Below are 20,322 nucleotides of genomic sequence, written 5' to 3'. Positions count from 1 at the left end.
CTTAGCAGGTTAAAATATATTTATACAATATATACATTATTTATAATGTAAATTAAAAAGCAATCAAGGTTTGCCATGTAAATAGATAACTGAAGCTTTTGTACCGCAGTGATGCAGATGGAGATATTATATTATTTTAAAAATGAAATGAAAAGAACGGTCTAATGTCAGTATTCTGCTGTGCAGATGATACACAACTTTACTTCACTTTACAAATAGCATGTAGAGGTTTCTCAAATACTGCTTTTGAGGTCATACATGATATTAAAAAGTCAGCGGTTGCTTTTTGTTGCTCATTGCACAATACACTGCTTTTTATAGTGATTACGTCGTCTAATTTCATTCTTTAATTTACTGAAAAGTGAGTTCCAGGCAGATTTTTGGCTCATTGTTTCAGCCTTCAATTTTTGGCTGTAGACTATCCTCTAGTGGACATTTCTGAATTTATTATCTACATGAGTGGTCAGCAAAATCAGATCTAGAGCACTCGAGGCCTCCTCTAAGCTAAAGTTTAAGTTACTTTAAGTCTCATAAACTCAAAGGGCAGTTTGACTTAAGTGATCATTTGTTCCTTGGGAGATAAAATACGTCAGTGGTTGAGATTTTCATAATTCTACAGAAGTCACTGGATATTACATTGAAAGAAGTCAATCATCAATCCAATCAATCATAAGTTTAGGCTCAAAAATGTGAACTTGCTCTTTGAAATCCTCTAAAACTTATTTTAGTTCTTTCCTTGTGTTGCTTATCAGTCTTGTATGTTTGGGATAAAATAGGCTGCACAAACCAACAAAGACAACGCACGTAAAACTAAAATTAACTGGATTTTCCACAGACAACTCATTACCTTCATCCTGCATCCACAAAAATCAACAAGGCGACTTTCAACTGTGCAGAGTAACTGATTCATGTCCTCTGCCCCCTTTCTGAGAGTGGAGTGGTAAAGAAGGAGTAGTTTGCACATATAGGTGAGGAATAGTGTAGATCTGAAGGACCTGGTTTGAATGCTGGAACCTCAAACTACCTCTATGCTTCAGTTTTTATGTGGATTCAACAAATTTAAGATATAATAATGAGTTACACACGAACAGTACAATGCTACTGTTGTAGCTTACAAGATTTTCTTCACGGTGTGTGGATGTCAGGGTAAGAAACCCCAGAAATGTTTACATTGCTGTTCTACATACCTCATATAAAACACATTAAACATAGCGTTTCAGATTCACTTAAGTGTCAAACTATTGTATTTTCATGTGCAAATGACAGAAGTGCACTGTGTTATATATTCCTTTATCTGCTTTACACTTTAACAGTGCAAGCCAAGACATGCATTTTGTTAATTAGGTGGGAAATACAATACAGTCAGTGCTGCCGTGACACAGAAAATGACTTCAGGACATACAATAGTGTGTTTTTACTAGTCAAGTATGTTACTAAACCCAAACCTTTGACACAGACATTTTCTGAATTAAAATGCATCTTTCACATTTTAAAAAGTTTTCATCTGAAATAATTTGTATCTTATTTATTTCCTTCTTCCTGGTTTACTATCTGCATTTGTGAGAGCGGACTGCATGTTTTGTTTATATAGTGTAGGCAAGATAACTTCCAGATTAGGCCGTTCTTGCCCCAAGTTGAACCTCACAGGCAGCATTTCCTGCTCCTTTACTATTCCTGCTTCCTTTACTATAACCAGAGAACCCTTGAATGGGGAGTGAGCAACAAGGGGACAACATGGATAATCAATTAGTTTCACTATTAATTTATAAAATGTGTGAGTATTGTTCAGAGTCTGCAAATGGTCAGGTCTCCAGTCATCCGACTTCTGTATCACAAGCATTTCTGCTGGCCTACACTACTCCCAGAGATATTTATAGGAAACATTATCAAATGTCCAAAATACAGGAATTACTTATAGATTGTTTTTGATACAGTAAACCGCTGTGTTGTCTCAGTTGCCACAGGAAGGACTTTGTGCAGGAGATATGACAGTGAACCTTATATGACCTCAAGTTGCTCAGCATAGTTCAGGTTCAGTCACTAGTCTGTAGTTTGCTGAAAGGTGAATTTATTCAGAGGTTATTACAGGTAGTCTGATAATAAGCCTACCTGTACGCAAATTCAGAGTGAACCTGCAGCTTTTGCGGCCTTTGGACACCTGTGTTGTCTCGTTGGTATTTCAGCCATGGCTATAGAAATGGCAGGACTTATTTCTCATCTTTTCAACATTAGTATGTGTGGAGCATATGATTAGGACTCAGAATGACAGAGCAGACACTGAGAAAAGTCTTTAAAAAAAACAACATGGCTGAAGTGAAGTGAGCCGGGGCAACAGCATAAGAACCCATTCAACCCAGAAGATCAAGGTCAGCGTTTAAGGACGCTGTGACATCCTCCCCCTCACACAAGAGGCAGCCTCGGACTGACAGGAAGCAACAGACATCTAATCGACTAAATCAGATACACAACTGACTGATTCACTGAGGTCTCTGAGCATCTCACTGTCAACCCGGGTCCAGGAATGACACAGTCTGTACAGTCAATGCATCACAGTGTGTGTGCAAAGATATTTAACCTGGTGATAATAGCAGAAAAAGATGGAATACTTTGTTCAATGTTCAATGTTGTGCAGATTCATGTCTCTAAATACTCTATTTCTATTAGTCTTTGTGTTATAAATATGTGTTGGATCTTATTATATAAGTTTATTTCCATATAACACGTTAATAGAAGTACTGAAGGTAAAGGGGTTATGGTATTGTGGAATGATGCACAATAATTCAGTCCTTGAACAATTAAATGTCTCATGTCCTATTTTGTTGTAAGAAATAATATTTAAAGGAAGAAGTAATAATGGGGCATCTATGAAAGAAATCTAAAAAGCTATGAAGGCAGGGTATTTCTCTAAGCCTAATAATCCCATTATGATCCCAATGAAAAAAAAAAAAAAGCTCTCTGTCAAAGCAGGGAGCATTTACGCAAGCATGTCTTGACGTCAGTAGCTGCAGTGAATGAGGGATGGTAGGGGGGAGCCAGAGAGAGAGAGAGAGAGAGAGAGAGGGAGAGAAACAGAGATAGAGCCTTGTTTGTCTTCAGAAAATACCACAAAATACCAGCGTCATTGGCATGAATGCAAGTGTAGCTCTTTGCAATATAAAGCCGCTGCGGATGTGCGCATATATGCACACAAAAAAAACCCCCAGCTTTTTAATTTCATTTTCAAGTATTCGACCTGACATCGAAGTGGCACAATGCGGAGAAACAGTATAGGTGCCGCATTAGAAATCTAAACCAAATGTAGTAAATGGAATTTGATCCCCTGACCCGGGAGAGTTCATAAATAAATCAGTATATGGGGGTGTGGGGGGTGGGGTTTAGGCACTGGTGTCAGTCACTCATCTGTGACTCTCCTGAAAGCCAAATGAATGCGTGAAAGTACAATTCACTGATAATACGAGGACGTGTGCGCACTTGTATTCATGTGGATTGATCTTTAAAAAAAAAAAAAAACTCCCCGTTCGTGCACAGTCGCCTGCTTCAGTGATATTACAGAGCTGATTTTTGGTTTTCTCTGGTATTTCAGAGCTGAGTCCACGGAAGAGGGGAAAAAACTACCATCTAGCAATTTGTAAAAAGCCAGACCGGTGGCGTCATTGCCTCCTCTGTAGTACGCGCAACAGCACGACTCCCCTGCTGCATGTATTCAGCACTTCCTCTCAAGTTTCAAGTTGTCCAAGACTGTTCATCATAACACAATGCGCGTTTGTTCGATTTATGCTACTCTGGCACTTGGACTCGGAGATTTTGCGCAAGAAGTATCACTGACAAATACAGTTTTTTTCTGCTCGTCGCTGGACCGGTGTTGTTTTAAAGGAGAAGGTACTGTACCACGCACTCCCTCTCCACCACGTCTGTGTTGCACTGTTTCCAATTTTACGCTGGGAACTGATCCACTCCTTCACAGATGTTGCCGCAGAGCATCTTCTACCCGCAACTCAGTGTGCAGCTGAGTGTTGCCAAAGGGGCACATGCTTTTGTGCAGTTTAGTGGTTAGACCACGTTCAGATAATCTTCGTTTGCATTGGCATATTCTCTTCGAGATACCCAAGAGTTCCCGTTGTGTCGGTTGTGCGTCATCCGTGCCTGATTAGACTCGTAGTCTGACGTCGCCGAGCACCATTCAAGCAAAAACACCTTATACAAATCTAAATAGATTTTTTCAAAATCACCCGGAATGACGAAACTCCACTTTTTTTCACAAAGACGTGGATCAACATGTTGCCTCCAGTGCGTAATTTCCATCTGACTGGGGTTCAAGCATAATCCGCGTCACACGTGATCGACAAATCACTTCAGCCACATTATTTCTCCTTTGAGAAATAAAGTCCAGGTTGGCCGTGGAGACACACTTTGTCCTGTTAGGGCGCGAATCACTGACTGACTGACCAGCTCCAGCTCCAGCTCCATGCCTCGCTGCGTCTCCAGATGCTCGACTGGCCACCACATGGTAACTTTGCGCACACATCACGCTGGAAAGAAGACATATAGAGAAGGAATCTGAATGAATGGGACTGTGATTTATTCGCGTTTCTCTTCTCGCCTCCCCCAGACTGTTGTGTGTTTTGTATATCCCGCTGGTTGAAGGTGTCTCACCATATCAGCAGATACCGATTCGGCGTTGGATAGATCCATCACTCGAATAGGGCGCAGCAAATGTCGAGGAAACGAAAAAGTCCTGACGACCAGGGCTTTGAGGAATCTTTGTCTGCAGGATGCAGCGACCAAGGTAGGAGTCACAAAGGCTGGCATGAAAGTTAAGCTGGTGCCAGAGTGCAGGTATGTGATACAGTGCCTTTGTGAGTAGGAGCCACAATTTTCTTATTGCAAAGTCAGAGACGTTGCTGTTGCTATAGTTTCTGTATTAACTCCATACTCCATAGTACACCACCTCCCCACTGAAAGAAGCTTTTTATCCCTTGAAAACAATCTTGTGTGTTGCTGCGGATTACTTTCTATAATCTCTCTTTAGTCCTCAGTGGAGTCACAATTGTGTGACACCAAGTGAAACACATGCCAAACTGTTTTTCTCTCTTCTGTCATTTTGTGTTTGAAGTCAGTATGTGTCATTTTGGCCTATTCCTAGTGTGTCTGTCTCTCTGGTAACTCTGTGTCTCTTTGTAGTTTTGTCTCTTTGTCTCTTTGAATGTTTTGCATCTTCATAGTTGTCATGTGTGTCTCTGTAGTTGTTTTGTTATATCTTTGCTCTGTGACTCTTGTTGTTTAGCATTTTTTGAAGTTGTTTTGTGTCACTCATCCTCTGTGTGTCTCTGTAGTTCTCATGTGTCTTTGTCTTTGTGGTAATTTTATGCCTCCACAGTAGTTTGTTCTATTTGATTTAGTTTTGTGGAGCTTGGTCTCTGGTCATTGTGTCTCTTTTTGTAGTTTTTATGTATTTCTATATGGTATTTTCTTTGTAGCTGTGTCTCGCTTTGCGTTTGTTTCGCATCTTTTAATGTTTCAGCTCTTAGAGAGGTTCAGTCCAGTGAAAATAGGCCGTTACCCAGTAGACGTGCCAAGTAATGATTCTCACAGTTCAACTGCATAACACCTTGTGTTATTGGTAAAGGACCCCTGTCACTGCTGCACCCTTGTCTCTACATCCGATGGGCTCTTACTGAACGATATGAATCTTCCTTTGACTAGAAGTGCATAGTTTTACACTGCTGCTTATATACCCACTTGAAGGAACATTGCTTTTTTAGTGTACTGTATTTCCCCAAATAATTTGTAAGGTGACTCTGTAGCTAGTGCGTTTCAGTCAAAATATTTTTTACCCTTGTCTCTGTGTAAATATAATAAAATAAAATAAAATAAAGCATATAAGCAGTAGCCATTAACACTAACTGTGTAGGGATATACACTTGGGGCAACTGGCCTCATGAAGTGATCACTATGTTGAATCCTTCTGCCAGCCTGGAGTGGTCTTCATACATATGTGTGAGAGAAGAGGATGCACACAATAGGGCTATGTGGAGGCGGAGGATTTGCTGTGGCGACCCCTGAAAGGGGACAGTCGAAAGGAAAAGAAGAAGAAGAAGAAGATACATATGTTGATTACTTGATTATCTGTGCATGTTGCAAGGAGGTGGCGGGGCCCTCACCCTGGCTATGATAATGTAATTACAACGCATGCAGAGTCTCGTGCTACCTTCCACAGGAAGCATGAATCAGCCATAAACAGGGTGATAGTGACAAAGAGATATACAAACATGTTGCATGATCATTGGGTGGTAAATGAAAATCAGCCTGATACCACTAACTGTAAAGTACACCTTGCATTTGCAAAATGATGATTGGTGTGGCCAGAATGATTAAGCTTGGTTATAATTTCTATTGCGTCTCTGGTACTATATTTTTTTATATAGTTTTCCTTTATTTTGAAATTTAAACATTCTTCTTTTCAAATAGGCAGCGTTTGTAATGCCTCAATCGCAGTGTGGCTGCTATTATGCTGGCAAACACATGACAGGAACTGTAAGTTCAAGGCCAAGAACAGCATCACCTTCAAGCAGAGAACTGTGCCTCCAAGCATGAATAGTGCTGTTGCAGTGGAAAGATGTGTGTGGTGTTTCCTTTGCATCACTCATTATCCTAGTTTACAGTGCATTATCAAGCAGTAACCATAAAGTTTAGGATTTATACATTTGTCAAGTTTAGAGTTGGAAAATACTTTTATTTTATCTGTAGTTGAATTTTCCTTCTAATTTTAATAATCAAATCAACCTTCAAAATGCTACTTTTAAAACGATCAGTTTACTCACATGACATATATATATAGAGACATTTTAGTAATGTCAGTCTAGTAATTTTAGCATGCCATGCCTTTATTTGCCCAGGTTTTAAAATGTCTATCCCTGAGATTTTGACATTGAGCCCAAATGTAGATGGTTATGTTAGAACAACCTTCATAAGGACTTTAGTAGTCCAGAGTAGTTCCAATAAACCCTTTGAGCTGGATTGTCCTGAGAAACACTTAAGACATATGAAAGAGATATTGACACTATAACATTCATTTGTTAAATGGATGTATTTTCAATGCTATGAGCATCCCAAACAACATTTTTTGTCCTCTATGACATTAGGAGGCAGAACAAAGCCTCAATTTAAAACCACAGGTGCAATGTAGGACTTACAATAGACAATAGATCCTCGAATTTTATTTACAATGACGATGTGACCTGTTTGCACCTGTTTGCATCACAGTCTCTGGCTCTGTGTCTTTTTGGGCCCGTGCCTAAATGAGAGTTTCCCCTGGCTGTGCCTGGTTGTGAACGAACCAGGCAATGTACTGTAAACTATTAAAATCCTCAGGCAGTAGTGCACCAACAATCTTTTGTGTGTCCACAGAGCATTTGTTGCTTATCACATGTAAAAATTTCACAAGCTATTCTATTTCAGATCTGGCTCTGAAATGTTAGTCTTAACCTATCTCAGTCAGCTAATTGCCTCAAACAAAATAGTCTTAGAATTAAACCAAACCAAACCAAATGTCTGCAGTTACACAATTTAGACAAATAATTGAAGCCGCACTGTACTTGTGCATTATGAACACAAACTGGAACCTAGTATTGCTGTTCCATTCACTGTTTCCTCTGAGTGTTGAAGTTCGTATTTTCTCATGGAGATAATTTTTGTTCGCTCAGATATCCACTCTGAGGGCAGGAGAGGCGGTTTAGAAACAATGACATGGAGATTCATATCAGGACCACAAAGCATTTTTTGTTTTGCCCTGGCCCTTTAACCGACAGCCTGGACCTGTCGGTTACAGGGCCACTCCTGGATCCCTCATCCCGCCCCTCACCAGTCAACCACTACCACAGCTGGTCAACAGCCTTTGTCTGTGCAAATGACCATTTCTGTCCCATTATAGTAAAATATCGACAAAACCAGGGATGTTTTTGGTATAGTGGCAGTAAGTGGAAGTTGGGCTGTAACAATCATTAAAATAAGAACGAATATGTAGAATATATTTGTAATGTAAGGCAGGTCCACTGAACACAGACAGACCTAAAGGTATCAAATGCATGGTAAAGAACTGGCCTATACAAGGCATTACTAGCATTATTTGAAGCCCTGTTTCTGGCAAACCCACTGAATGTGCTTTTCACTCCCCTTGTGACTGTGCTTTTGTCGCCAACAACTTTCTCTTTAGCTGCTTAAAACTGCACCACTGCCTTCGCCAGTTAGTTTCTGACTTGCGTACCGTGCGCTGACTTTTATTAGACCCTCTGCCCTGAAAATAGCGACCTGCTGCTGATGAAAACAACTCTGAAAACAATGAAGCTGCAGGTCTTAAAAATCAAACAATGAACTAAAAGACACTGAAATGTTGAATGTGATTCTACAAGCGAGCTTTCACATTAAAATCATTCGATCTATTGTCAGTATGAAAATATTGTTAGTGCAGCTTTAAGATTTATACTATAGAATAATACATTTATGTACCAGGTTAATTATACAGTACTAAAACAACCAGAACCTCCAGAGTAAACAGTTGCCGTATATTTTCACCACTGTAACGATGATGGTGGTCACACCTCACTAACCATATGTCAAGAAGAAGATTACGAAATGGCTTCCACTCGCAGGAACAAAAAGGCCCTGTTCCTGCGAGACAGGAGACCAGTGTGGTCAAGGCCAGTTAGAGTTTCTCTTTCATTTTGAATTCCTCCTGTTGACAGTATAGTTCAGATCTTGCGGACTGCTTTGTCCTCATAGATTAAACTGCGGAGCAGCTCAGCGTCATACACCAGTGTGGCTTTTTCAGTGGTGTACCATGTGCGTCTCTTTATCTTTGCTTTGTGCCCACAGTGCTGAAAGATTATAAAAAGAGCAGCAGAGTTGTTTGCCACTCCTGTGACGCCACAGAGTACTTGAGTGTGTAAAACCCACGCAGCCTCACACACATTTAAACACTCACACATCCAAACACAAACTACAAACGACATGCGCTGCTCTGAAGACAAACTTCTGCAGGAATTACAGCTTCAGTCTTTCAGGGCCGTAGAAGAATACCACTTAGTGGTCTTATTATGTGTTGCAGGTTACAGTAGGACAGCACACAGACATCTGCATAAGGAAAGAAGCTAAAATGTTTTAATATGATCAGAGTTGTATTTTGTTTCACACAAACATGCAACCAAATGTTGACTCTTTAATTTAACAACATTAGATGCCTCCAGTAGTGTGATCAGACTGGCAGACACTAGGTGGCGCTAATGTATAAAAATGAATCGCAGGGAGCGGCTTTGGAGAAATTCACCATGCAGCAGGCTGCCTGTGACTCTGGATAAAGATATTTCAGTGTTTTAAAAATTACCCTTATTATTTAAGTCTTTGTAATGACTGCTGAAAGGTTTGACAAAATTATAGATTAATGTGATCACCTAATGTTGAAAGACGTCGTTTTTAAGAGCTCGCACAGGGCGAACAAAAGAAAAATCAATAATCACATTTGTTTGTTTAAGTGTAGTTGCATTAGCCTGTTGCTGATTAATGTCACCATTTCAATTTGACTGCACCACTAAACTTGTCATGTCACTTTTGTGTAGGCTTAAAAACTACAACGCGCATGAGAAAATATTACAGCTCCTCAAATATCAGGCATTAACTTTGATGCTTTTAAATAATTTCAAGCGGATTTTAGTTTCAAATTGAAGTATGAGTAAGAAACAAGGCTCGAGTGTGTGTGTCTGTGTGTGTGTGTGTGTGTGTTTAGCTCATAAGTGGATTGTGTCCATGTGTTATCAGTAAACAGGCAGACCTGACGTCTGGCTTCTCAGCAGTCTTGGCTTGTTCTGATGTCTGCTGTGCAGAAAGATTGACAGGCCCGTACGTCAGCACCCTTATTTCTCACCCATGATTCATACTGACTTTGTTTGGCTTCTGATGAGAGCTGTAGGCAGCCAGCTAACACTCGTCCCCCCGGCCACTCCCGGAGTTCTTTAAGCTCAATATGGAGTTCTTTCACTTTGTTTCTTTTTTTTTTTTTTTAATCAAAGCATCTCAATATGTATTTACATGAACTCACAAGAGCTGAAGATAAAGTCGGCTATGTTTTTAGTGACATTATTCTCACACCAGTCACTGTTTTTTCTTAACCGGCGTAGCTTAGACTTAGGAATCAAATAACAGACTGAACAAATACAATGTAATTATTAATTTTTGAGTAACACAACCCTTTAAATGGAAAAATTGTGCTAATTAGATATTTGCTAAAGCATATATATGTATACTAATCTCACTTTGGTGTGTTCATAATGCTCGCACCAGCAGCAGAGTCAAAAAGCACCTCACTGTATACACACACACACACACACACACTGGCAGGCTGTGTGACACCGCTCAGCTGGAAGTAATGATGCATGTTTGGTGGTTAAAAGGTGTCAGTTTGCACAGCACATGTGTGTTCAACAAGCCGAGCGGTGGGATCGTATAGCTCTGAAGGGGAGTCTTTGCCTTATGAAAAGCCTGTAGTTACTCAGTGTGTGCGCGTGTGTGTGTGTGCAGAGTGATGCTTTGATGGGGAGCTGATGAGGTCATGGCTCATGTCTCCTGCTTGCGTCATCACCTATAGGATGTATGTGACTCCTGCGAGTAGAGCTGCAGCTGCTGTGCTCATTGTTGTAACAGTGTCAGAACCGCAGCAAAACAAACTGTGAATCATGTTTCAGCCCATATGTTCATAAAAATCATCGCACCGGCAGACTCCCAGTGGAAACAGGTCACAGAATAGAATAACAGAATTTATATTTTTGCATTTTGATTTTAGTTGCTTAACATTTGCAGATATATGTATATGGTTTCTTTACGTGTGTGTTCAACACATGATGGCACTTGTCTGTGCTCATATGCACATCTGAAAGCACACGTTAGACTTCCTGTTTTGCCTGCAGTTTTACAAGATTGCACAGTGAAGCATTTTACATGGCTGAGTGACGTCAGCAACGCGAATGAGTGCGGCTTGTTTTGGTTTTTTTGTCTCACCCCACAAACCTCTATTCACATGCTCATCATCATAATCATTCTCTAGAATTACAGATGTGATGATCTAGGTCAAGAGTGATGCCAACAGAAACAGTGCCCGCTAATCTAAATAACCACGATTTGTGTGTGTGTGTGTGTGTGTGTGTGTGTGTGTCAGATAAAAGAAAATGTTGAATTAATTTATTCATGCTTTTGTGCAAGGAACGTCAGTTTATAAAAATATCACTGTCCTTTACCTTTTTTTTTAGGATTGCAAAACCAAATGCTACGTCAAATCTGCATTTTATTTTGGAGAACTCCTACATCTAAATGTTTTTTAATGTTATAATCATATAGCACAAATAGAGGATATAATTATCTATTGGTTTCTTATTAGAAATGCATCTTTTCATATTGACGCATGTTGGCTCTGGAAATCATTTGCATAATCTATCAGGCTATATGCTACATTTGTTGTTGAAAAGTTTCCTGTTACATAAGGTGCAAGGAATAATGTATCAAAAGCTGTTGCTTTATGAGAACGTGTAAAAAAAAAAAAAAATCCTTCTCAGTTTCCAGCACTGTATTTTTTCTGAAATGTGAATGGTCGCACTTTGAAGCAAATAACATTTAAACATCTCCCAGTTTAAATGTCACTGAATGGTTCCTGTGCGTATGTGTGTAATGCACATAAATTACATTTTACCTTGTGTGTGTGTGTGTGTGTGTGTGTGTGTGTGTGTGTGACAAACGTTCAGGCGAGCATAATTTGTGCCAGCTCTGTGACGTGGAGCACATGAGGCCCAGGCGGGTGCTGTGAGTGGCAGTAACAGCATCTCCTCCTCGAGCCTGCCCCATCTCTGACTTCATTGGCTCCAGCTCTGACGCAGATACACCCACCACCTCCCTACCTACCCCTGCACACTTCTTTCATCACTTTTTTTTTTCACCCGTTTAAATGTGTTTTTTTTTTGTTGTTGTTGTTGTTTTTATTCATGTGCTTTCTGCAGTTCCCTCCACTGCAGCGCTCTGCACAGCTCCACATCACATATCTACACCACCTGTCCAATGTGCCCTCTCTGAATGTGTTTTCTCTGGGTTTTTTCTTTATGTGTGTGCATTAGTAGGAACCTTATCAACATTTCTTTCATTTATTTCTCGCCATATTATCCATATTAATCCTCTTTCTTTTTTAATTTAATTGTGCAGTTTGAGTCCTGAATCACATTGAGATACTGACAGCATTAGAGGTGTTATATGGTCACATTAAATTGTGGCATTGTGGCAGCATGTGGCACACAAAGAGAAGACAGTTTCCACTGTTTCACTCAACTGCTGCATTAAATCTGTTGAAATCTACAATGAAATTAGTTCATCGTAGATCACATCAGTACAGTCTGCTGCAAAGTGTCATGTTGTCAGTGAAAAAGCCTTAAATAAACAAAATATTGGTGATTGATAATGTATATTTTGTTTTGTAGGTTATGTTTATGTCATATAGACTTCCCTCTCCTAAAAAATTATAATATACCATATATATAGTCCAACTATATTCCAAGTTGTTAAGGAGGGATTTAAAAAGTGACACATTTATTATCAGTCTTTTGTTTGTATGATGAAATCCCATAGCAGTAAAAGGCCAATGCGAGTTTTAGATATTAAGAACCGTATTTTTACACTGTGCAAGCTATTTAGCATGAAACCAATTTGCCATATTTGCAGCACTGTTTGGCATTTGAGAGATCTACTCCACACTGTCTAATAACGTGCCTGATGATGTGAATTTAGGAAGTGGATGATTCAGGTGCTGCTCTGGATTTACAAATGCTTAATTTAGCAGTCACAATACACTCTGCTGCTCAGCGCACTGCTTCGCAAATCGTTTGGATGGGGTTTTTTTTTTTTAATCCTCAAAGTGACCCGCTTCAGGTTTCAGTGATGCACGAGCGTAGTCGTCAGCTTCCAGGCATGACGTAGTTTGCCCTGACCTCCGACCTCTACAGTACGTTAGTACAGTAGAGATCAGGGAGACCTTCCCTGCAGGGGTTTAAATAATGAATCACTCAGAATTACATTTGCTAAAAAATGTGTTTAAATTGAGGCATTTATCTTTCTCAGAGATGTCACTGGTGTTACACTGTATATTAATTACCAGGTTATAGTACAGTTACATCAGTCATTGTCAGATTACCACAAGACATTATGGTAGTGAGATATTGCTCAATGTCTGGTGGTGCTTTCAGTTAGATTTTTCTGCTCTTTCACACCTCCTGCTGCTCTTGTGCATGTAATCTAATTTAGGTTTTTTATTTAACACTATAATGTGTGAGATAATTTTGCACTGATAATCCAAGTTAAATCACTGTCAAGTCACCATTTTTGACAAATATGGTCAAAGAATGTGTCAAATATGGCCAGTTGTTGTTTGGATTTCAACTCTTTGACTTTACAATTATCTGAATGGTATTAAAATCTTTGTGTGGTTACACTTTTACTGCAGCTTTTTTATTTTGCTTGTCAAATCTGTTCATTGTACTGACAAAATTAACTGTTGCAATCTGGGAAAAAGTCCCCTTGAGGAACAAACATGCGAGTCAGGCGACCACAGTTTAAAAAAGCTCAGCAGTAAAATTACTGCTCGAATTTTCAGCTCTAAACATCAGTTAGAGTTTACAGACCGTTTCCTTGTACTTTGACCTGGAGATGTGTACACAAAAGTTTCTGTGTATGGAAGGATTATTATTGCATTTTACTGCATTAGGTGTACTTGCTTTTGGTTTTACTTCCAGATAAGTGGGTTCTGGATAAACTCCTGGTTTGTCAAAACCCTGTTTGATTGTCTGAATGTTTATTTCCCATTATGTCAGACTTTGCTATAGTATTGTATTATCTTTATAGCTATTGAGTGAACAGGGAAAAAAAGAAAAACAAAGAACTGTATGGATGCCAAAACCAACAGTTACACCAATTTGATCAGTACAGTTGGTTTAAGAAGCAAATATATCATGTGCAGTAATACTGCAAGTATTTGTTTGTTTTGGCTTGATGACCTGAACCATTGTTGGTTTGTGGGGCCTGACTATGAATTGACTGTGAATTGTCAGGTTTCACTTAACCACCATGGCACACCAAACTGCTGCGAAGTCTGTGTGTGTGTGTGGAGTCTGTTTAGCTTTGTAAAAGAGTGTCCACTGTGTAAATACATTTTATTGAATTATTTAGTTTGCCAGTCCAATCAGTCTATCGTATATCCATCAACCAGTCATGAGGTTTGATCATAACTTTTTCTTTAAGTCTGCCATTTTGAATATCCTGACAGCCACGTTTGATGCTGTGCTCTTAGTCTTGTCTTGCTGTAGATACTAGATGTGCAGAGGCCTTCTGCAAAGGAATCTGCTAAGGACCAACATTTCTGCAGCGGAAACAGCACAGATCCTATTTCACATAATACATTATGATGAGAAGAATTGGACTCTATTTCGTTTAATCAGCTCCACCCCAAAACTTAGGGCCATCATCCTCCTCAGGTTGCTGAGGCAAAACTGTCAATGAGTCGATAAAACGCACCTTTCACCACACCAGCCTGTTTCCTGTTGATGAACCAGTACATCTTTTGAAGGAACACGCAGGCTTTCAATGACGCGATTATGTTGAGAAAAAAGAAAAAACAGCCAGTCTTTGCTGCCTACTTTGCATTGGACTCCAAAGTTGCTGTCACCACATTCACCACAAGGAAGGAAGTAGATGAGCAGGAAACAAACTGTGGGCTCAGATACAGTGGCAAGAAAAAGTATGTGAAACTATTGCAATTTCATGGTTTGTCATAAAATTTAATCTGATCTTTATCAGTGAAGAGTATGAACAAATATAATGTGCCTACAATAATAAGACAATAAGAATTCAGATCTTTTATGTCTTTATTGAGAACAACCCTTGAATGAATAAATGTAACTGTGAGTGGTGTCGACTGTATTTATTCTCATTAGAATATGCTGCAGCACTTATCCTGAACCTGAATGATGCACCTTCCACAATAAAGCTCATGGTCCTGACATAGATAATCCAACACCCAGTGTGGATAGACGAGGTATTGAGCAAGCTACCTTAAAAGCACAGTACAGGCGGGTTTAGCACCGAGCAGGATTAAGCCAGGTGACTTCTGAAACAGCATGTGGCAACTTCCCAAAACATTAATAATCACAATCATCAATATTTAGCTAATTGACATCCAATATATTATATGAGTTTTACAAATTTAGATTCAAACATTAAAAACTCACAGGTGAGTAGACAGTCCAGCTTCCTGGAACATCCCTGAGAACAAAGTCTGTCCAAAACAAACCCAAACGTCATGTACGTAACTACTTGAATTACTATGCAAATATAGTTGAATTACTAGCAGGCAGCTAGTTTCATTACAAGTAGTCCACTACTCCCTAATGTTGGACACTTTCACGGCTGCATCTGAAAGCCAAGAGTCTGACTCATTGTGGTGACATCACACTAATTCATATGCAACCAGAATACTCTCAGGAGACATGTAATGCCAAGAAAAACATTCCCACCACTGTATGTTCTGCCTCGAATCCTCCATTTTGGGCTTTGTTGTTATTTTCTGTGAGAAACAACAATGACAAAGAATTGATTCGGCAAACAAGACACAGCCTAATGTTGGGAAGAAGCACTGGGAACAGAAAAATACTGAACAGATCAGGTCTGACAAGTGCGAAGAACAGTGAGTTAGTTGAGTCATTTATTCATGTAGGTCATTTACGGTACTTTGAAATAAAAATCCAAATATACGGTATAAAGAAATGTGCATAGTATTGTGATTCATTATTTATTATTTATGATTACAGTATACAAAATATAACAATGTGTAACTTATATTTTTTCATACATTGTGATGCTGAGCCGCTATTGTATCACTAACATTGCCATCACTTCTGCAACTCTTTCTCCACACACAGGCAAAGCTCAAATAAGACACAAACATTGTATTATTGGTGTTGGATATTATTTACCGCTCAGATCACAGCAGCAAACACTGTGTGGTAACAGACAGCCAAAAAGTAACTATGTTACATAATTAGCTGTAGACGATGTCAGAAAAGGTGAGAGGAGGAGAGACAGACAGAACAATGAGATTAATGGCTCTGATGCTCAAATAATGTCTTAGAAAAAAAAAAAACAGAAAGAGGTTCAAAACATTGAGTGATAAACAAAGATGTCATTGTTTCTCCTGGGACTGTGAGTACGTCTGTGTGAGCAACAAACCTTTCCTCTGGGTATGTTTAATATACTAAAATCTGACAGCGGTTATTCAAAATGGCACTTAATAAGACGATGGAAGGCAGGTGATGATGTGCCGTGATTTGTATTCCTATTAACCTGAATAATGCACCTATCTCACATTTGTCCTAATGGATCACAGTGCAGTGACGTCCATTGACGTCACATTTGAGATGATCCGCATTGCAGTTGCATGCAAATTTGTGCATGCCAGGCTTTGTGTGAATGTGGAACTCCTTTTTTTTCCTTTTTATTGTTGCATTTTCTGAGAAATAAGAGTAAACAGAGGCAGTGATATGCTCATTGGTTGTTGAACTAGTTGCAAGCAAAGCTGTGAAGATGTGCATAACTCCCTCAGCCCCCCAGGGACCCTGTATTTTCATGGGCCTGCCTCTGACGTCAATGCTCCGGCTGTCCTGTGGATTGTCAGAACAGACTATTCAGTTGGGGGGAGGGGAGGGGACTGAAAGTCTCTGTGGTGTGCATCTGCCGCATGTTATGTGTGTGTCTGCCTGTGTGTGTCTGCCTGTGTGTGTCTACGTAGGTGTAAGTATGCTCCTGTGTATACATGTGTTCACATTTGCGTGTGCTTCATGCTGCATGTGATCTGTAAATGTTTCACTTACGTCTGGGGCGTGTGTGTGTGTGTGTGTGTGTGTGTGTGCAATGTGCAAAAAGCTTGTACAGTGCCTTGAATCAAAAATGTGCTTAAGTGGATGAGGTCTGTAATGTGGGGGTAGGGGGTAAGGCTGTGTGTGTGTGTGTGTGTGTGTGTGTGTGTGTGTGTGTGTGTGTGAACAAGCCCACAGACGTCTGAAGATGTGCAGCTCTTACGTTGGGAGACAGAGGCCGTAGTCATCAGGAGGATGTTTGCTAAAAACAGCCCAGAGGGGGGAACAGTTAAGCATGGCTGCCGACCACTTCACTTCTTCAGTCAGCTGTTGATCCCCCAGCGAACAATAGTAAATCTGATCTTTCACCAGCAGCCATAGGATCGCCCTGCATGTGACACACTCATCCTAAATTAAGATTTCAGCTTCTTTCATCATCACCTTTTTTGAGTTCCATAACATTTGATGTAGCACACATACTATCTGCTCACAGATGGATATGGGATTTGTTGGCAGGATAATGTTGACAGAGAAAAGAGTGTGCACTGCCTGTCCAAATTGATACAGATCAAGCCAGAGAGAGCCCTGGTGGACATTTTGAGGTTTTTCTGTGACGCAGATATAACCAAAAAATCCATCTGTTGACCTGTCTGTGTGTGATCTAGCGTCTACTATAAATGCATATTTTTGACTTTATCCCCAATGCATCATAATGAAGCTGGAATATAACAAAGTATATTTACACAAGTTCATTATTTGAGTATTTCCACTTCCAATATTTCCAACTGATCAGCCTGATGAGCCCCTCAGATGTGAGGATTATGCTGCTTTTCTTCTTCTTGAACTGAATCATTTTTAGGAGTGGTTTTAGGTTCATGAAAATGAGCAATTTGAGCTTTCTGTGGCTAAATAATAATAATAAATTACAGTAATGCTTACAAATGTTTACTTTAGTAACGATATGACGTTACTACTTTTACCTAAATAAATGATCTTCAGGTAAACATAAATTAATACATCTGGAATAACATAACATAACATAAAGCTATTCAGTTGAAAATTATACTGAGAATAATATGACAATTTCAAATCAAAAGAATTTAAAAATGTATTTAACACTGTTGTCAAAGTCCAAGTAGTGACATGGTAAACTCTTTACTTGCCCACCAGAGATGCCAGGCAGCTCCCTAACAAAATGGAGCTGGCTTTGTGCTCTTAAAATAGTACAGGAAACATCTGACAGCTCAAGATCATTTGCTGGGATCCTTCAGTAGCGTTTGTGTCTTTTTCCAACCTTTAATCTAAGCAGAGATGCCTGGATTTCACGTAGAATGTTGTAAATATATTAAAACAGAACGCATCAATAACTACTGATCTACAATTTCTGCTTGTCTTTAGTTTGCTCTAATAATTTGTATCACCACTGGAGTGATATAACAGTGCTAGAATTCATCTTGAACCAAGCCGAGTAATTGTATACATCAGTTTAATTTGACAGGTCAGCCTGGTCACTTACTTCCTGTTATGTAATCTTTTTTTTCGGTTGCTCTGCTACTTTGGAGAGTTGTGGATGAGAAGGGTTCAGTGCTGGGTCACAGACAGTTGTGGCATCCTTCGTGATTTACAGCACTTCCTCATCAGTTCTTCATCCATAACCATTTCACATAAGCTTAGACGTTTCCAGTTGCATACTTTGCAGGGAAAGCGTTTGTTTTCTGACTACATTTCCATGCATAAGCTACTTGAAGTGCAGGGGGTGAGCCCCGATGGAGATGACAGAGCTTCTTAAAGTGTGCTAGGTTTCACAAACATTTTATAAACATCTTTTTTTTTTTTTATCCTCATAAATTATAACATCCTGTTGATGGGCACAACACAATATTAGTATTTATACTTTGCATGTTTTGTTGCAGTACTATTACACTTGAAAGAATAAAAATAAAAGTGTTACTGTTAACAGTGCAAGTCATTTTTAAGGGATTTAAGGGATTTTCTCATCGGGCTAATACGGGAGGAAACGTGACAGAATGTGTCAGAGAGAATTCATTATGTTATATGTGACCTCTGAATGGACCAGCTGCTCGAGAGTGTAGGAATGACATGCTGACGCATCCCGCAGCTCCCACACCTCTCTCTCTCTCTCTCTCTCTCTCTCGATATGATCAGTATGTAATGGTGCGACCGAGAGGGAATCTGGCGCTCTTTATGCTGTATCATGTTGCTGGCTCAGAGCTGTTTAGGTGCTCTGTGAGTGCTGATAGCGCGAGCACGCATCTACAAAGGTTGGGAACATAGGCAGCTCGCTTCATTTGGGACTTGATGTGAGATCATCACTCCAACTATTCACACTGAAAAAAAAAAAAAAGCTATTTAAATAATGAAAGTGATCATTTACATGCATGCTGATGATTTTGACACTTTGTACATTTAATATGAAAGTTCGACTTTCTGTGTCGACTTGTGGAATGTATTTAATTCCACATCAGGATTGTTTCGCTCCACCACTGTCCCATAAGTGAAATATGTGTCTCCGACTCCTGCATAAATATTCTTAGTGGAAATATAGACACATCAGTGGTGATGCATTCCTGTGCTTTGCTCTAGGGCAAAAACTTACAGTTACGAGGAACTAAGTGTGCCCTTCAAGACTTCACCGAAGGCTCGAAGTGATACAGGAAATCGTTTGACATTTTCACACTTGAATGTGAAAAAGATACGAAGGGGGGAAAAAGGGAAGAAGCATTTGAATAATTCAGTGGTTTATAATCTTAATTATGCCATTTTCTAATTTTAAACTATCCAGAAGCCAAATGATTGTTCATCATTCTCCGAATTGTGCATCTGTGTGTTCATCCTCCATTGTTGTTTTCTCCAGACTCAGCGTCAGTGTAGAATTCAACATACTCATCTAGCTGACCTGAATTTGAGGTTAATTACATTAGTTTTTATTATTATCACTATGGGACTGGATACTATTGTTATAGGATTATAACTCCTCTCCAGGATTCTAGAGAGCATGGTTAAATAGTGCAGTTGTCCTGCAGCTGTGCAGTCTTTGGGGTGATTTGCAGAGTTTGGCCTTTGTGGAAGGAAAGTACTACACTGTTTACTTTATCGTGCCAATTCAAGGCGATATTTACAATTATAATTTATGTAAATGTAGGACTGAGTTAGTCTAGTGAAATCAATCAATGGAATACATTCCTTCTTTAAATGCAAGTCTCTGCAGATATTTGAAGTGAGAAGCAGACATATCAACTGTGATCCAGAAGAAGGCAGAATTGATTCACTTCAGACAAAACAACCACACTGTATGCAAGATCTCAGGAGGAGTGGAGAGACCGGGTGCGTTCTCACAGTCTGTACATTAAGTTGTCTGGTGCTGCACCATAAT

At 39.6% G+C, this 20,322-nt stretch overlaps 1 protein-coding gene across 3 annotated transcripts in view; it reads left to right on the top strand.

Annotated features, from left to right (window-relative positions):
• Positions 1–3,701: 3,701 nt before the first annotated feature.
• Positions 3,702–20,322, top strand: part of pde10a (phosphodiesterase 10A) — a 50,334-nt gene continuing 33,713 nt past the window's right edge. The window contains exons 1-2 of one of the 3 annotated variants that reach the window (XM_026354474.1): positions 3,702–4,507; positions 4,610–4,786. In XM_026354474.1, coding sequence (XP_026210259.1) covers positions 4,714–4,786 — 73 coding nt within the window. In that variant the 5' untranslated portion in view covers positions 3,702–4,507; positions 4,610–4,713. Of the gene's footprint in view, positions 4,787–20,322 lie in introns of all 3 variants that reach the window. The other 2 variants (XM_026354475.1, XM_026354479.1) reach the window with 2 other exon arrangements.

Source organism: Anabas testudineus, chromosome 15 (genome assembly GCF_900324465.2).
Source record: "Anabas testudineus chromosome 15, fAnaTes1.2, whole genome shotgun sequence".
In the NCBI taxonomy this organism is placed as follows: domain Eukaryota; kingdom Metazoa; phylum Chordata; class Actinopteri; order Anabantiformes; family Anabantidae; genus Anabas; species Anabas testudineus.
This window is presented reverse-complemented; position numbering and strand designations above follow the sequence as displayed.